A 16,848-nucleotide genomic window follows, 5' to 3' on the forward strand; every position below is an offset into this window, starting at 1 on the left:
TAACAGCAATCATACAAATGAATAAAATACTTTTTAAAAAAGTCTACAAGATAAATGCAGACTATCATACTGATGAATAAAATACTTAAAAATACACGTGTCTATAAAATAAATGCAGATTATAGGCAAACTAAAAAATTCCTTCTGCTATCCCGCCTGGTGCCTCTATGTCCTCGAGCTTCTACTTTTCAAAATAAAAGCTTGTGTCTGGAATAAAATACTTTTACGTCCTTTCTTTAAAGTAAATGCAGATTATAGGCAAACTAAAAAAATCCTTCTACGGCTGCGCCCTGTGGCCTCCCTTCTCATGCCCTCTTGCCATGCTGAGAAACCATTGTATTTACAGCACATGTCAGAGATGACACATGTGGACCACTAGGTGGCGCTATAATCGAGATAGATGTGTTTCGGCCATAACTCCCACATTACACATTGCATATTAGAAAACCTTACATCCACGTGTTGCTTTAATCAGGCTGAATCTGGTGATGTTGGCCATGCCAATGTTAGCAAAAAAGGTTTTTTATCACAATATAAAGAAATGCTCAAAAACAACTTTTTGAACTCGTCCTAGGCCATGTTTCCGATCTGCACGCAACGTGGCACATAGCTTTTGGTCAGGTCTATCCGGAGATGCTATCAAAATAATTTAGCTACGTTAAACTATTGCAATGGCCATGTACTGCAGACTTATGTCCTGATGTTTGCCTCCCCAACGTCCCGCTTTGGGTTCTGCTTTTGCGCTCCATCCCATGTAAGGTGTATGTTTTGCTGTTTGACAGGTCCAGGCCATTAATGAGTCCAACCGCTTTGAGGCGGAAATCCGCCAGGAGCAGGAATCCAAGAAGAAGCAGGCCGAGGACCAGAAACAGAGACGCGCTGCTTTCAAAGAACTGCAGTCAGCCTTCAAGTGACCGCCTCCATCTCCTCCAGGACCCCCGCTTTTTATGCTGCACTAATGTCAGTGTGTCAATGTGTGTGTTTGAACGCTCCATGTATGTCAGGGGTTGTCCCGAGTCAAACACAGGCTCACGCTGCCCGACATGCTGGTCACTATGCCAAGATGTAATTTTTCATTATAGTAAATTGGCACTGCTTAACAGGGCTGGGTTTAAAAAAAATCGATTTTCCAATTCAGTGTGATTGATCTGATCTTAACGATTTAGAAAATCCACGAGATTGATCTTTTAAGAGGCTCCATTTTTTTTAAAGTAGACTGAAGACATTGTGTAGTTTCATTTGATACCAATCTAAGAAATCCTCCAAAGTTAATAAGGACAAAAAACCGGCACGGCAATGTGGGCCTGTAGGGCTTTAAGTGTACTGTCTCTGCATCCCCCCCTGCACTGAAGACAGCACACGTTCATTTGTTGTCTCTATTTGGGATCAATTCTTAACACAAGATTCATATTTTCATTAATGCAGCAGGTTAGAGGATTCCTTGTACAATTTACAGCATCTGAATCTTTTTCTACATCCAGTAATATTAAGTGATATAATTGCTATGCAGTATTTTGGTGTCAAACTTATGGATTTTTCCCTCTAGTCGGCCTGCATAAATGGCTCACCTGTACCTGATACAAAGTGCTTCTCAGTCTGAACACACAGTATGTGTTGTGTCTTTTGTGTCAACTGTGGCCAAAGTGATCCGGTGTCCATGGCGTTGTATTTTGTAGACCGGTGCTAAATGCACGTTTCCCCCGGCCTCGGCTACTCTGGGTGTCAGCTGGTCTGAGATATATCTCGCCACTCATTCCAGAACTCAAGGTAGTGTTTAATGATGACCAAATAGCCGAGCTCTTTTTTATTGACGGCTCTGTATTTTTGTACAACGGGGTTGGGTGGGTATTGAGTAGATTTTGGTATGTGGTTTGGGATGGTTGTGGTGGGGCTTATTCTTCAGCAACATGTCTTTTATGAGCCCTCTTAATCAACGCTTTGAAATATATACAGTATATTTTAAATGTGGGTCTTCCTTTTTCTAGTTTCAGCCCTTATTCTTATCCTTCTCACTATATTATCAATACCTGGTTTATGTCATTGTTTCACCACTAGCTGCTTTTTCAAAGAATCCAGTTCAAACAAATGAACAAGTCACAAACACATATGTTGGAACTGATTGGAATGCAACCAGTATAGCCTAATCATAAACTAGGTCAAAGGGACGTTTCTTCATTAATTACGTTACTATGTGTGACTTCACGTTTGTTGTCATGGTAATACTACTGCAAGGAAGGTGCATTTTAAAATGGAGCGAACAGCCTCACCTTTATCCACAATTAGTCCATCTGTGATGTTAAATCCCAAACGTTTTCTCCCATTACTCCCTGATGGTTTGGTGTCATGATGACTTGTTCAACGGGCTCGCTGGTTTCCTCCATTTTTTTGTAATAAAGGGAACAACAAATAGTCTTAGTTACTGACAGGGCAGGGTAGGTCAGTACCCAGGGTAGGTCTGTAACCAGGGTAGGTCTGTAACCAGGGTAGGTCAGTGCCCAGGGTAGGTCAGTACCCAGGGTAGGTCTGTAACCAGGGTAGGTCTGTAACCAGGGTAGGTCAGTAACCAGGGTAGGTCCGTAACCAGGGTAGGTCCGTAACCAGGGTAGGTCCGTAACCAGGGTAGGTCCGTAACCAGGGTAGGTCTGTACCCAGGGTAGGTCTGTACCCAGGGTAGGTCTGTAACCAGGGTAGGTCTGTAACCAGGGTAGGTCTGTACCCACACTAGGCCTGCACCATTCGGGAAAAATTTCAATCACGATTTGTTTGTTTTTTAATTAGAATTCATTTCACAATTCTTATTTAAAAATTAAATCATAAACGATGGATCGAGATTGCGATTTTATAACGATTAATTGTGCAGGCCTAAACCAGAGTGCATTTAATTAATGCCTTGCAGTATCATAAACAACTGTTTACACATCTCAGTGTTAATTAGTGTCTGAGTCGTAACTACTTAGTAGCTGTGGAGATAATGGTCTCTTTTGCATTTATGCCATGGATTATTTGTAAAAGGAGTGGACCAGCAGGGAAACACCGGCCACCTATAGGAATGCACACTTTACTCATGTGATGTATTACAGTCAAGCACTTTGTAGGGCATGTTTTAGAAAAATATTCAACCATATGCCCTTGGCCCTCATATATTTAAAGCATTCATCGAACGTGTCAAACACACCCGCCAAATGTCAGGATTATCACTTTAAATAAACTAAATCTAATTTCTTTCTAATATAAGGTGTCTTGGCACAGTGCAATTTAAATTAGTTGTAGGGCAGATTTGTTAATTAATGTTCACTTTGGAGCCATTTTGTAAATGCATGAGGTTAGAAACATTGGGTTGGTACGGTGTAAAATAATATGGCATCTCCCATATTGTTGATAGGGTTATGGTGCTGTTTGTTGATGCATGCCAGCACTTCACAGCTCAGTGGGACTGAAAGGATCTTCATGAATGCTTTCCATGAATGTTCAAATGAATGAAAAGACTTTTTAAATCATTTTTAGGATGCAGGGTTTCTTTGAAAGGTTGATGGTTGAATTGACAGTTGGGTGTTGCAGCTTTGTCAGTGAGCTCCGTTTGGGGGGTCTCAGGGTTCAGACTTGTCTTAGGGTGGTCAGTGAGTAGTTTTCTCACATGTATTATGTTTTTCCAAATGAAATGAATAACTGGTTTTGCCTGCTGTAACAAAACACTGTTTGCTGTAATATATGGATTTTTGTGCTACTGATTTTTCCAGAATTCCCTCAGTATTCAAAAGAAGCCCCATTTCTTTTGGAAAACGAACAACAAAAACAAAGGGAGTCTCCTTGGGGGTTCTCCACTGATTGTGTCCAGGATTATGCCAACGCTGTATTATGTAATGGAGGGGTAACGGGAAACAATCACACGCCATTCCATTAAATATGACCTAAATACTGATAAATAATTCCATGAATACCTCAACTGAATTCCATAATGTCCTTATTGTTACTAGAATAGTGCCACATGTTGAAGCGACTGTCATTATGCTCAGTCCAGTGGAACAGCAACATCAATGTGAATGGAAATGATATCCACATTGTTATGTAACAATTTATTTGTCAACCTTTTCTTTTGATTCTTGGTCCAGCATTCCATCATACTCCTCTCATGGATGCACTGAGAGACCCGTTTCTAGTTGGGAGGGGATGTGGGGGTCTCTGGGCTGGACAACAATCAGGGAGGGCTTTTAAACTAAAATGAGAATGGTTTGATTTTTAGTTTGTTTTCCCTTGTTTTTTTTTGTTATATGTTGAAAAACTGTAATACTCCTTATGTTGACCTCCAATAGCATGCATCCTTTTATCACAATAAATTGCCCTTAGATTGTGTCACCACTGTCATTGTGTCAGCTCCATCAAAAGAGATTCAGAATCAGAAAAACTTTATTGTTCTACACATACAAGGAATTTGATTTGGTGTTGTAGGTGTATGTCACACAATAAGGTGAAGAAAATCAAGTATTAGAATATAACCAATATAAGTATAAATAAATAAATATATATATTAGGGCTGGGCAAGTTAACGCGTTGTTATCACGTTAAGTAATTAACGCCGACAATTTTTGTTATCGCGCGTTAACGCAGTTTTAATATTTCTTTATTATTGTAAGTTTGTTGCTCACAGGCTTTGTAAATACTGCAAAGTTGAATTTTCTTATCACCGGAGTACTTCCTGTCTGAAATATCACCTTGACAGTTGAAACCAGCAAATCATTCAACAAAACACACAGTGGGCGGGGCTTCGGCAGACTGGGGGGGTAGAGATAAACACAGTGGGGCGGGGCTTCGGCAGACTGGGGGGTAGAGATAACACCGTGGGCGGGGCTTCGGCAGACTGGGGGTAGAGATAAACACAGTGGGCGGGGCTTCGGCAGACGGGGGTAGAGATAAACACAGTGTGCGGGCTTCGGCAGACTGGGGGGTAGAGATAAACACAGTGGGCGGGGCTTCGGCAGACGGGGGGTAGAGATAAACACAGTGGGCGGGGCTTCGGCAGACTACGTTAGATGCAGCGTGTGGGAGAACACACACAAACACGCAGTGTAATAACAGGTCGAGGTCAGCAGTGAACGCTGGCCCCCCCACTGATGGCGGTCGGGCTGCAGGACCTGGAGCTGGGTTTCAGTTGGACCGTTAAAACGGCTTTAGATAATTAAAAGGTATTCATTAGTTATCTATCTATGGCGGTAACAATGGTGTAATGATTCAGATGGACTCCCAGACAAGACGGCGCTCACCCAGCTGGCCAATAGGAACGTGGCCCCGCCCATCACACTAATTTCACATCCAGAGAAAAATCCTGAGAGGAGAGCTAAAACTGAATGGAGAGCAACGACTTAGGTTCTGAGAGCGAGAAGAAAAACCTTTTGAGAGAAACTCTTTTTTTGAGAATTCTTTTTCACACTGATAGCAAAAAATATATATTTGTTTAAAAGAATATTTTAAGAGATTTTTTTTTTGCTATTGGCATGAAAACTTTTCTCTCAAAAATTGTTTTTCTCTCATAAAATGCTTTTTGCTATCAGTGTGATAACTTTTGCTCTCAAACATTTTTTTTCTCTCAGATCATTTATGTTCTCGCATGTAATAAAGAAACTAATCTAGCTCCATACTCCGCCAGATAATCTGAACACTGAACTAGGCAGCAAGATTTCTCCCTATGAACAGGTACAAGATGGGTGGATATGTACTGACTGGTGTCTTTATTGTGAGTGTGTAAAATGATAAAAAGAAAAGCAATCTGTGGGGGGGTAGGCTGCGTATGTCTCATTAATCTAGTTGAATAAAATCTCAGTCAAAAGTAGTGGAATTACAGTAACGCACTACTTTCAACACTGCTAGTACTTTCTCTTAACTCCATCCCGAGCCTGTCAGGGCCAAACCAAACATGATGGTGGGGGGGGACCGGGACAGTTGACCTGAGTGATGTTAGCTCGTGTGATCACAGCCCTGATGAGCCCCTCGGCTCAGTGACTGAAGAGCTCCCAGCTCACGTACCAGTAGGTGGCGGTAAGTCACCAAACCGTTGTTTGCCAACCGCCATCGGACATATAACCTTAAAGAAGAAGACGGAAGTAGTAATAGAAGAAGAACAACAACGACTAGAACTGTGACCTGGAAGTTCTTTCATTTTGGCCGAAGATAAAATTGTCTGCCTATTTTTCCTATGAAGTCAGTCAGAGGACCCAAACCATGAAACGAACTGTAGTTTGTGGCCTGAAATAAGTCGTGCCGCACACCGAGAGACAGGAACCATAGCAGTTAAGGATTTATCGGGTAGTCGATGTAAACGGTTCCACTAATCGCGTTCTGCCCTTTAAGAACCTTTGCTGTGCTATTAGCACTGGGAGGCTAACTTCGCTTCAGCTGCCTAACGTTACCGAGCTGTTATTGTGTTGGACTCGGCAGGGATATCCATAAGGACAGGAGGTAATGTAACGTTCTTCTTGTAGAACTAGCTGTACATGTCGTTTTGGTTGCTGCCTGCTTGGTGTGGCTGTTACGGTAGCTGTAGGATCTAGTTGTGGAAACGTTAACGGCGAACGTGGACTAGTCTACGGTGAGCGGTCCCAACAAACCCAGACGCTAGTCAAAGCGATGGGATGGACGTTTCTGGAACGTTACCGTATCAAATGTTCAGCGTTTTAGTCGCAGATAGCGAAACACGGTCCAGTTCCCCTTCCGCTCGTGGACCATTACGTCGCTATATCAACCTCTTGCTATCGTCAGCTAGCTTGCAAGCTAACTTCCATCAGGCACGTAGCTAGGAGTTCCAGCTGGATGTGTCCTGGAGCTTTTGTTCTGTCGACAGCAGAACCCGTGTCCGCGGCAGTCATTGGAGTAAAGAGTCAGTGAGGCTGGTGGGTTTCTAGAACCAGTGCTTTAGTTAATAACTAATAACTGTCGTTATGAACTAGCTAGCCCCGTGCCTGTTTGGCCTGTGGCAGTGCTGCTACCACCCGTTCACCAGAACCAGATGACATCTCAGTTGAAATCTCCAAATCCCTTCACATGCCACTCCACTGGATTCCAGCTTCCCACTACCCTCCAGAGGAAGACCCTGTACCAGAGGAAGACCCTGTACCAGAGGAAGACCCTGTACCAGAGGAAGACCCTGTACCACTGCGTTCACCTGGCACAGAACGGCGCACGTTCAGAATTTAATCCCAAATCATCCCAATGTTAAACGGAAGTAATCAGACATTTGACTCATGGCAGTGCACTATGGAATGCCGTTTTAGTCAATATTGAATGATTAAATGAATAAATATGCCTTTGAAATGCATCATGAAATAAATGAGGCAATAAATAATTAAATAAATGTAAATATTCATATATAAATAAGTCAATTAGTTAAATATATTAAAAGGTTTTAATTTTTTATTTTTTCATGGTATTTTCATTTCATAAATCCACATTTATTTATTAATGTGTACATTTATTTCCTAATGCCACGTTTATTGATTTCCCTTATTTATTTCCAGTTTGTATATTCATATGGGGGGGGGGGGAGCGCTGTGGGCAGGAAAGGCTGGCGACGTGAGTGCAGACATAACGCTAGATATATCGGTGGGCTCCGAGATAGCCCCCCCCCATGGCCTGGATTAATGTAGGTAATCGACTGCTCTGACTCACGGTCAACATGTCCATCGATGGTGGAGGGAGACAAGGGGAATGGGACTATATGTGGACGTTTCTGTCCTCATCATCTTGTTTCCTTCTTGCACAGCTGCTGCAGTTGACACACCTGTAAACCCAATGTTATACTGTATAAAATTAACAAATCCAGAAATGTCCACATAAATAGTCCCAAAGAAGTCCCATACATGTTTTGGCCCACCATAGCCTACTCTTTAGCTCAATAAGTAAGTTAACTCATCTAAGGCCTTGTTTGGCAAATCTCCTGTGAATCGTGCTGGATGACACCAAACTGATGTGTGGTTCCTCGGGTTGATAGATTGGACAACACAAAGTCAGCCAGCATGTTGCCTGGAACATGCAGAGGCGGGCGCCCAGCAGCGGTGCTAGTACCAGCGGTAACGTTGACTTCTTGGACTTGGAAATCTTCCACATGAAACTCTGATCTCCGTGGTCCAATCAGCCGACTCTAAAACTGTAGTACACTCTAATACTCTGTAGTACACTCTAATACTCTGTAGTACACTCTAATACTGGCCCACATGGTAAATGCATTGAAACGGCCCAGATCACGTCAGCGATGGATGGACTAACCAAGTTAGCAAAATGATACACATGGGACTACTTCTGGTTTTCAAAATAAGGTGTTAACCCTTGTGTTGCTTCCCGTCAACCATGAAAAAAAATCGTTTTTATTGACATTTTTGTCACTTTTTTCACTGTTGTGGTTACTTTGAGTTTTTAATGTTGACCTTTTCAGCGCTTATTTTAATTTTATTTTTTACCGAAAACTTGTCAAATTTGACCCGAGGACAACATGAGGGTTAATACAAAGTACATATAAAAGCAAGATGTGAAACGAATGAAAACTTGTTTAATTTGCCATGTCCTGGAGAAGTATTACAAGTTACAAGTGTAACAGCAAAGTCTCCCTTGGCAGGAGGGTTGGTACCTTTTCCATCGATATGGTATCTGAAATTCGGTTCCTGGTACCCAACAATTCTTCTTTTCGGTACTCTGCCTCTGTAGTTACCTAAAAAAGAAAAAAAAAATTCAGTTGTAAATAATTCCAAAGAACAATGGAACATGTTATTTATTCAGAATATTTTACACACAAAAATATATTCCCTTGCTCTCTCCTCCCAAACCCACTACAACCTATTAAATTGAATTAATTTCTTCATTGTAACTTTTATTCTTGTATAGTATATTTTAGCCTATTCATCATGACCGTTTTTAATTGCTCTTTCTTGTTTTATGTAAAGCACTTTGCAATGCCTTATGCTGTAAGGTGCTGTAGAAATATCGTTGCCTTGCCTGACAACCTCAGCCTGTCAGTCAGTCCCCAGGGCATAGGACCCTCCGCTGTACCTGCTCGTCTCAGAGGAAGTGTAGAGTCAACAGCACCGCCACCGCGTTGTGCTCTCCGCATCACAGTGAAAGGTGTCTGCGTCAGGCTCTGAGAAACTGGGACCACACTGGGACTTCTTTATCGCGTGGACACGTCTCGCTCAGAGAGAGGACACAAAAGCTAGCGCAGAACTTTCAGGTACCGAAATTTGGCCCAGTTTGTTTTTACGTGAACCAATCCTCTGTAGTGCCGACGTGATTGGGTTGGTACTGGTAAAATAACAGGGTTCGGTACCCAACCCTGCTTGGTAGAGTTCGTGGTTACCATGAAAATGTTTACTGCGAGCAACGTCCACTGAAGTCCATGATCGTTTCTGAACAGTCGCAACAGGCTTTTTTTGTCATTGTATAAATGTTCTTTTGGCCAAATCAAATATTTAATGTCACAATTCCTCTTGTAGCTGGTTGGCCTGGTTCCTGGCTTACCTTTAAAACCTTACCTTTCAACTGGGCAATAATCACACGCCAAAGGCTGCCACATGTCCCAAAAGACACTCGGACATTTTTTGTGTAACTTGAAAGAAAATATCAGTTGAAAACTGCACTATAAAATGTAACGTCATTATTTTTTAGTGGTGCCTTAAAGTTTAGTTTGTTTGATAAAAGTGTTACATTATTTATAATAGCAATTTGTTCTATGTTAGCAGAAAACTGAAAGCATCTGAAGTGTGCAATGTAGTATCTGTTTATTCCTCTCACCTAATATTGTTATAACAATATTTTGCATACTGCATATTTTCCTCATATTGTGTAGCCGTAGTAGGCAGGGCATTAAAATAACTCATATGGCAAAAAGAGTCTTCAAAACAAGAGGCAGCCAGATTTATATATCTATAAATATTAGTTCAGTCAGTGTAGTTACATAGTTATTCTACAGTAATGCCTGTTTTACGTCGAAAGGCCCGAGTAAGGTTAAAGTTTCCTTCACTCCCTCTTTGGAAATTCCCATTATGGATGATTTTTATCATAAATCAAATTGTGTATTTTGGCACCCAGCACTGGGGAAGCTTAATAAGAATAAGAAGCTTTTGCTGTGAGCTTACATTAGCTAGTAATTAGCTAGTAATTATTAGCGCACCCCCCTCCACTTCGCTCCCAGTCTCTAGGAGACTACTCTGCCGGGAGGACAGACAGACAGACAGACAGTTAGTTGCTGCCGCGTGGCCGAGGCACCGTGACCTCTCCGTTATGTTACTAGCTGGCTCCCAGCGAATGAAGAGAGCAGGCCCCAGCTCCGGGCTAGCAGGGTTTGAGTTGCTGCTACCGCTACTGAAGGTGCAACACATATGTGGACTCTTTGTGGCCAGTTTCACACTTTCTTTGTTGACGTAAGGGAATTCCACTTTTAATCAGCGTTAGTGTTGCAACTAGCCAATCAACTTTCCCAACAGGCTGTTTTACTGGCCCCCGGCCATTGGGCCATTGTGTATGTTGAATCCTGCTTTCCCCACTGTGTGTTCATGTACTTCCTCCACATTACTCTGCCACTTTCAGTCTGCAGCATACTGATAAGCCAGCTAAGCTGCGTTGTTTTGGCTTGACCTGAACGCCCTGCTGTACTGGAGTACACATAAAAACCACAGGTTAGCCCATCAGCTTTGCGTCCCGCTGCAACAGGGACTCTGCTGCGCCCCATTCCCGTAAGAGCGGCAGTGAATTTTACACTATGATATTTAAACTTTGCAATTAATCTGCGGGTCTTATGCATACAGAACCGTAGGGGTGGTTTGCTACACTGCTACTGTGGACTATATTCAACATCTCTGATAATGTATTGATCAATGCATTTCAAAACACCAAACGAGTCAGCGACATGAAAGAATGATTTGTTTATTGCTAAGACCATATGGTTAAAAGTGAATAATTTATTAATAATGCAGGGCTGTAATAAAACGCTAAACCCAAGATTTGGTTTGTTTGTACGGTTTTTGACCCACAATTTAACACAGGTTTGTGGATCTGAGTGTCGCAATTCTTTCTAAATTATAACAACTTATTTCACCAGGAAATTGCTGTTAAATGACAAAAACATCCACTAGATGGGAAAAGGGTATTTTACAATAACTTTGAATGCACCATGATGCAGCTACACTGCTCTACGTCCCGGTGTTGAAATCTTCAATTTACCCTCAGTTCACAGTGTTTAACTGTCAGCACTTTAACCATGTGTAACCCAGCTGCTAGCCAGCCGTAGGCTAACGTTTCCTGCTGCCCAGTGTAGCGTTGACTAGCGCCACGTGCGGCGATGCTTCTGATACCCGTAACGTCTGTTTTGGAAAATCAGACAGCAGCGCAGGCATTCAGTGGGACCGAAATCTGCGTTGCTATTTGGTCCGATAGATACAGATGGTTTAGGCACCGGTGCCATGCTAGCACCAGGTCTCGGTACCCAACCTTAACAGTAATAGCAGTCACTTAAAAGTCAATACATTTTGCAATTTAGGAGCAAAAGCTCCTTGTGGGGAAAAAGTTACTTTCAAGCCCTGTTCAAATGAGTAAAACAAACAGGGCTTCGCTAACGTTAGCTGCTTGTCTTACCTGGGGTCTGATGTGTCCACAATGCTATTTTCTGATATACTGTAGCTGTCATATTTCACGTGTCCGAGTGCAGTTTTCATGTTCCAGCTGTTGGTGCTGTTTGTCACTCTGCCTGAGGAGAAACAGCTGTACTCGCGCTATGGCCGTGTTATGTTGAGGCTCTGTTCTGTTTTTCTGAATGTTTTAGTTAATTGTATTCTCTGACGTTAACACTATAATAAGCTGGGAAAGCCTGCAGGTGTTTGCTGTTGTATGTTGTTGGTTATTGATGAATGATGATGGCAACTGCTGGTTAGGGTTAGGGTTAAATTGCTTGGTCTAAAACGATATACATGATATAACATTAAATGTGATCTCTCACTCTCTGTACATAGTTTCTCAGCTGGAGCAGAGGAAGACAGCAGGAGTTGCAGGGATTCAAGCATCCCTTTTCATCATCGGGCCCTGACATGACATCACAGCAGCCACAGCTTCCCAATGCTGTTATTCCTCCCCAGCTTGCCCAGAACTCGTCTGCTCAGCAGGCCCGGCCTCACATTCAGGACAATCAGCTGGACTCGAGTCAGAGCAGTGCAACTGCTGGGCCACTGGATCCCAGAGCTCTGACTGGCAGGCCGGGCTCCTCTGCTGTGGCAGCAGCCAGCGGGGAGGTGGCCAACCGAAACGTCTCTGCCTCCTGCACCAACTCGAGCTTGTCCAGAAGAGATGGGGGCTTTGAGCCGTGGCCTGAGGAAGCAGTGGACAACTCCCATGGGCTGTACTCTCTTCACCGCATGTTTGACATAGTTGGAGCCCAGCTTACCCATCGGGATGTCAGGGTACTGTCATTCCTGTTTGTTGACGTGATTGATGAGTATGAGCGTGGCGGCATCAGGAGTGGAAGGGATTTCCTGCTGGCGCTAGAGCGCCAGGGTCGCTGTGATGAGACTAACTTTCGACACGTTCTCCAGCTTTTAAGGATTATCACCCGCCATGACCTATTGCCTTATGTCACACTCAGAAAACGGCAGGCTGGTGAGTAATGCAGTGTCGTCACTATAAATAGAAATTGAATAATTGACCAGCTGATTTAAATGTATTACTCTTACTAAAGAATAAATTACATCAAGTTTATTGATGGACACAAAGCTTAATACCGGGTAAAACATTGTGCAGGAGAGGGTAGACGTGAATAAAAATTGAATAAAGATTCCACCCATCTAGTAACATCAGGCTGGGGCTGGCGAAACATTTTCAAACCAGTTTGATATTTATCCAAACGCCGACCGTCTAACAACTTGTAGCTGTTGTTTCTCCTGAGGAACGCCGTGCGTGAGGCTGATGAGCGAGTGGAGCAAGCCTCATCTTTTTTTAGCTTAATTCCTCATCAGCTTAAAATACAAAATATTTCCATATCAGTCGAAGCAGTTTTTCTTTCAGACGGACGGCCATACATCATCTCGTCATGTCTAAAACAACCAATGAACTTTCTGGTAAACACAACATGCGCCATTCCCCGTCCCAAGGTTACTGAAATATGATCTTCATATCGCTGCTCGGCTCGACTGGCGGCTCTATGAGTTTCTTTCGTTTATAAACCAACAACATTATGTTAACAAGTGTTCATAATGCTTCTTACCAGTGTTGGACCAGTTTAGTGAGGTCAACTTTAGCTCCTCCCTGCGCCGCTGGTCCCCAGGAGAGTCCGATACAGTCTGACTCGAGACGGTAAACGGGATTCCATAGTGCAAGCTTCCCAGCAGAGCATTCAGGTCCAGTCAATGCATCTTAGCTGGCATGTCGGCACCAGCCTCATGTGTAAAATATAGCACTGCGGGTGAGAGGGGAGTTGACAGCTGAAAGTAAAGAGGTTTTGGCACTGGTGATTTTACTTTGACGCTGGCTAAAACGTCTTTGGGGAGCACCAAAAATTCTCTATGCAGGAAAAACCCTGGCTTACATGTGATATTCTGCAATAAAATGTCTAAAAACAACTAGAACTATGCTATATATTTTGAGTTGTGTGCACACTAGGGCTTTTGGGATGAATTCAGAAACTCAAATATAATTAGAATTTTAAAAAAATCAATACTATTCAAATGCTGAAATTACCATTTGAATGGAATTGTTTTATAAATTGGTTGGCTAACGTTAGCAGATCTTCTTGCCTTGGCCTACCTGCATGTGAAATGAAAGGCTTTTGTCATGTCACATCTGATGAATCAATTAGCAGGATAGAGAAACACAAGGCCTTGTGAGGACTAAACATCCCGGAGCTGACGTACCGAGTAACGTTATTACAGGGGTAGTGACAGGCTGCTCCTTGGAGTTGGAAGAAGGATGGGAAATAGTTTAGACATGACTGTAAATCGACATATACCAAGACCAAATGCTTTTTAACATTAGTTAGTTCATTCTTGTTTCTTATCTGCGTCGCAAGTTATAGGAGCATAGCTGGAAGCTTCAAGTTAGCTTCCATTTCATAGATTACCTTCTAATAGCTCCATTCTCAGTAACATGACAATCTGCAAGAAACAGGTTGCTTAAAAATCATTAAAATAGTAGTGACAGCAACGTTTGGCATAGTTATCAATGCCGTTAGCATCGTGGCTGATTGTGGTTATTACTTAACGTTAATTTATGACAAATGGTTTTGGTTGTGCTTTCTAACATGATGTCATTGTGCAAAGTAGGGATGATCCGAGTATCCGGCTGAACCGAGTATCCGGTACGGATAAAACACTTTTGCCGAGTACAAGTATTATACGAGTAATACGAGTCAATATCCGTGCTCGGATTGAATAAAACTCCTCAACTGGCCGCGCAGCGTTCTTTGATAATCACATTTTTGATCAACCCATATCAATTGCATACTTAAATAACATACAGGTTAAAGCCCCGCCCATTTCAAGACAACCCAACCCACTTCCGGGTTAAATCTAACCTCTTCCGGGTTAGGCCCCGCCCAGTCCAAGTACGGGTACGGATCCAGATAATTCATGTGGTAAACAGATACAGATAATGCTCATCCCTAGTGCTAAGCGAGCACCGTTAGCCTTTACTAGTGAGCCACTTCAATGGTTCAGTGCTTTAAATTAGAATACATTTTAATGAAATGTTAAATAACACTAAAAATGTATGAAACAAAAGTGGAATATTTTAAGTTTTTCTAAAAACCTGTCTCTACACTGAATTGCTGGCTTTAATGTGTAAGAAGATGAAGTTAGGAAAATGTGCAACATTGGAAATGGTTCTAATTAATATGACTGCGTTAATAAAACTTGAATAATACTAACAGTGTATGCAAGTTTTTGTAAGAGCTGATGCTAAACTGAATTGCCCGCTTTAATTTAAATGAGTATATCGTCAATATTTTCAAAAAGTAGGAATAGAATTTACAAGTTGTATAAAACTTGTAATTAATGAAAGATGTGGACCATTTTAAGATTTGAATGCAGACTGAGAAAAAGAGGCAGGTAGGCAGGGAAAGGGCTGTGTCATGGTTATAAAAACCCAACAGATGTAGCACATGCTGCTAAATCAGCATTCACATAATAAAGTGACATGCTTGAAATACAATGCCCTGTGACCCCTCAAAGCCAGGCTGATGTTGGAAGTCCCTCTAGACAGAACGTGTAACAACAAGCACGTGTTAGTGGCATTGGCAATAAGCCTGGGTAGTGTAGTACATATTAACCAGAGCGCTGTGAAGGCTGACACTACACTGGATTGCTGACTTGACTTGTGTGAGAAGAAGGTGAAGCAGTGGGAATAGTTGAAAAAGTGGGAATGGGTTTAATTAGTATGTATGTCATTGACAAGTTAAAAAAACACCAATAATGTTTGAAAGATGTGGAATGTATTGGTTTAATGTTCATAGTTCATTTTAATGTGAAGCTAAATGAGATTGCTGGCTTCACTTTGGATGAAGAAGCAGCTAAAGGAGAATGAGTCTGAAAAATAGGAACTGTGTCAAATTAGGGAATCTCAATCAGCGGTATTTTCCAAAAGTATGAATGCAAATTAAAAATGTATAAAACTCAGTTAATGAAAGATTAACCATAATCATGAGGCAAAATATACCATTGGTATAGGAGAGGAAGAAAAGAGAGAACGAGGGGCAGTGTGGCAGGTGGTGCTCGTGGCTTCACTGGGAAGCTCACTGTGCCTCGTGTGAAAGTCTGGTTGCCTCCTTAAGTACATTGTTAGAAAGGGCACCAGATTTACAAAGGAATGTATTAAGAGCTAGAACTGTGGATGGTATTGCAAGGTAAAGAGAATTTAGCTCCTGCCTCTCTCAACTCTGTCAGTCGGGCCCGGCCCTCTGAGTCCAAGCATCCCAAACACATCAATGGAAACATGGCAGAAGTGCTTTTTTTCTAAGCCTCAAAGAAGACTGAAAATTTTAAAAGGCACTTATGGGATTTGAAAGTTGAATACCACCCCTGAATGTATGAAAGATGTGGAACGTTTTAAAGTTTGAATGGCGTTCCTTAGTGAATGTATGAATGAGTAGCTAGCAGTTGAAACTTTGAATTTGTTTCAAGTTTGAACCTTTGTCCATCCGCTTTAATGGGGCAAAAATGCCTGCTAAATGCTGAATATTTCCAAAATTATGAATGTTATGAATATTAAAATTAGTAGCATAGATGTTCTAATTGACACGTTTTGATGTTTGAATGAAGTTTCTATGTTGAACAATATTGAAGTAGTTAAATGGCAAAAAAAAGTGGTATGGAAGAATAAGAATATAATAAAAAAATGTATGTTGCATTTGTGCAATAATTAATATTATTTGAATATTTAAAAAAAAAAGACAAATGAAATTCAAACGGTAATATAGAGGAAGATTGACCGTTCTAGTGCACACATCATCCCACATGTTCAAACCCAGGGAAATCTGTAACTTTAATGTCCTGTCATGTCCAGCATGTCCTGTCAATAGCGTCATATAACTTTTAACTCTTTACTTGCTCTTAAATCCAACAAAACAAAACTGGGGCAATGCACAAAAACTGGCTGTTGCAACATTGGTTCTGCATTGTGTTTGATGTATTCCGCAATTAAAAATAACATGAGAAATCAACTGTTGTTTTCAGTGTGCCCAGACCCTGTTGACAAGTATTTGGAAGAGACATCAGTGCGCTACATTTCCCCAAGAGGAGCGGTGCGGAGCAAGGAGACGGCGCTTCACAGAAGAACAGGTGGGACATTTCTTCATCAGCAGGATAAGAGTAAGATGAGAAATAAATGCAGCCAGTG

General features: G+C 41.9%; 2 protein-coding genes and 1 long non-coding RNA gene across 4 annotated transcripts in view; 2 read left to right on the forward strand and 1 right to left on the reverse strand.

Moving 5' to 3' along the window:
- Window positions 1-2,245, forward strand: part of efhd2 (EF-hand domain family, member D2) — a gene marked incomplete at its 5' end in the record, with an annotated part of 10,299 nt that extends 8,054 nt beyond the window's left edge. Inside the window, 1 exon segment of the mRNA XM_032520146.1 lies at window positions 783-2,245. Within this exon segment, the coding sequence (XP_032376037.1) occupies window positions 783-914 (132 nt within the window). The 3' untranslated portion in view covers window positions 915-2,245.
- Window positions 2,246-3,630: 1,385 nt separating this feature from the next.
- Window positions 3,631-16,848, reverse strand: part of LOC116692128 (uncharacterized) — a 16,556-nt gene continuing 3,338 nt past the window's right edge. The window contains exon 3 of the long non-coding RNA XR_004332637.1: window positions 3,631-3,721. This is a non-coding gene — a long non-coding RNA (uncharacterized LOC116692128). The remainder of the gene's footprint in view (window positions 3,722-16,848) is intronic.
- The window catches only part of dedd (death effector domain containing), an 18,932-nt gene continuing 8,169 nt past the window's right edge, over window positions 6,086-16,848 (forward strand). The window contains exons 1-3 of one of the 2 annotated variants that reach the window (XM_032520143.1): window positions 6,086-6,450; window positions 11,982-12,621; window positions 16,686-16,790. In XM_032520143.1, coding sequence (XP_032376034.1) covers window positions 12,057-12,621; window positions 16,686-16,790 — 670 coding nt within the window. In that variant the 5' untranslated portion in view covers window positions 6,086-6,450; window positions 11,982-12,056. The remainder of the gene's footprint in view (window positions 6,451-11,981; window positions 12,622-16,685; window positions 16,791-16,848) is intronic. The other variant, XM_032520142.1, reaches the window with a different exon arrangement.

Source organism: Etheostoma spectabile, chromosome 7 (assembly GCF_008692095.1).
Source record: "Etheostoma spectabile isolate EspeVRDwgs_2016 chromosome 7, UIUC_Espe_1.0, whole genome shotgun sequence".
NCBI lineage: Eukaryota > Metazoa > Chordata > Actinopteri > Perciformes > Percidae > Etheostoma > Etheostoma spectabile.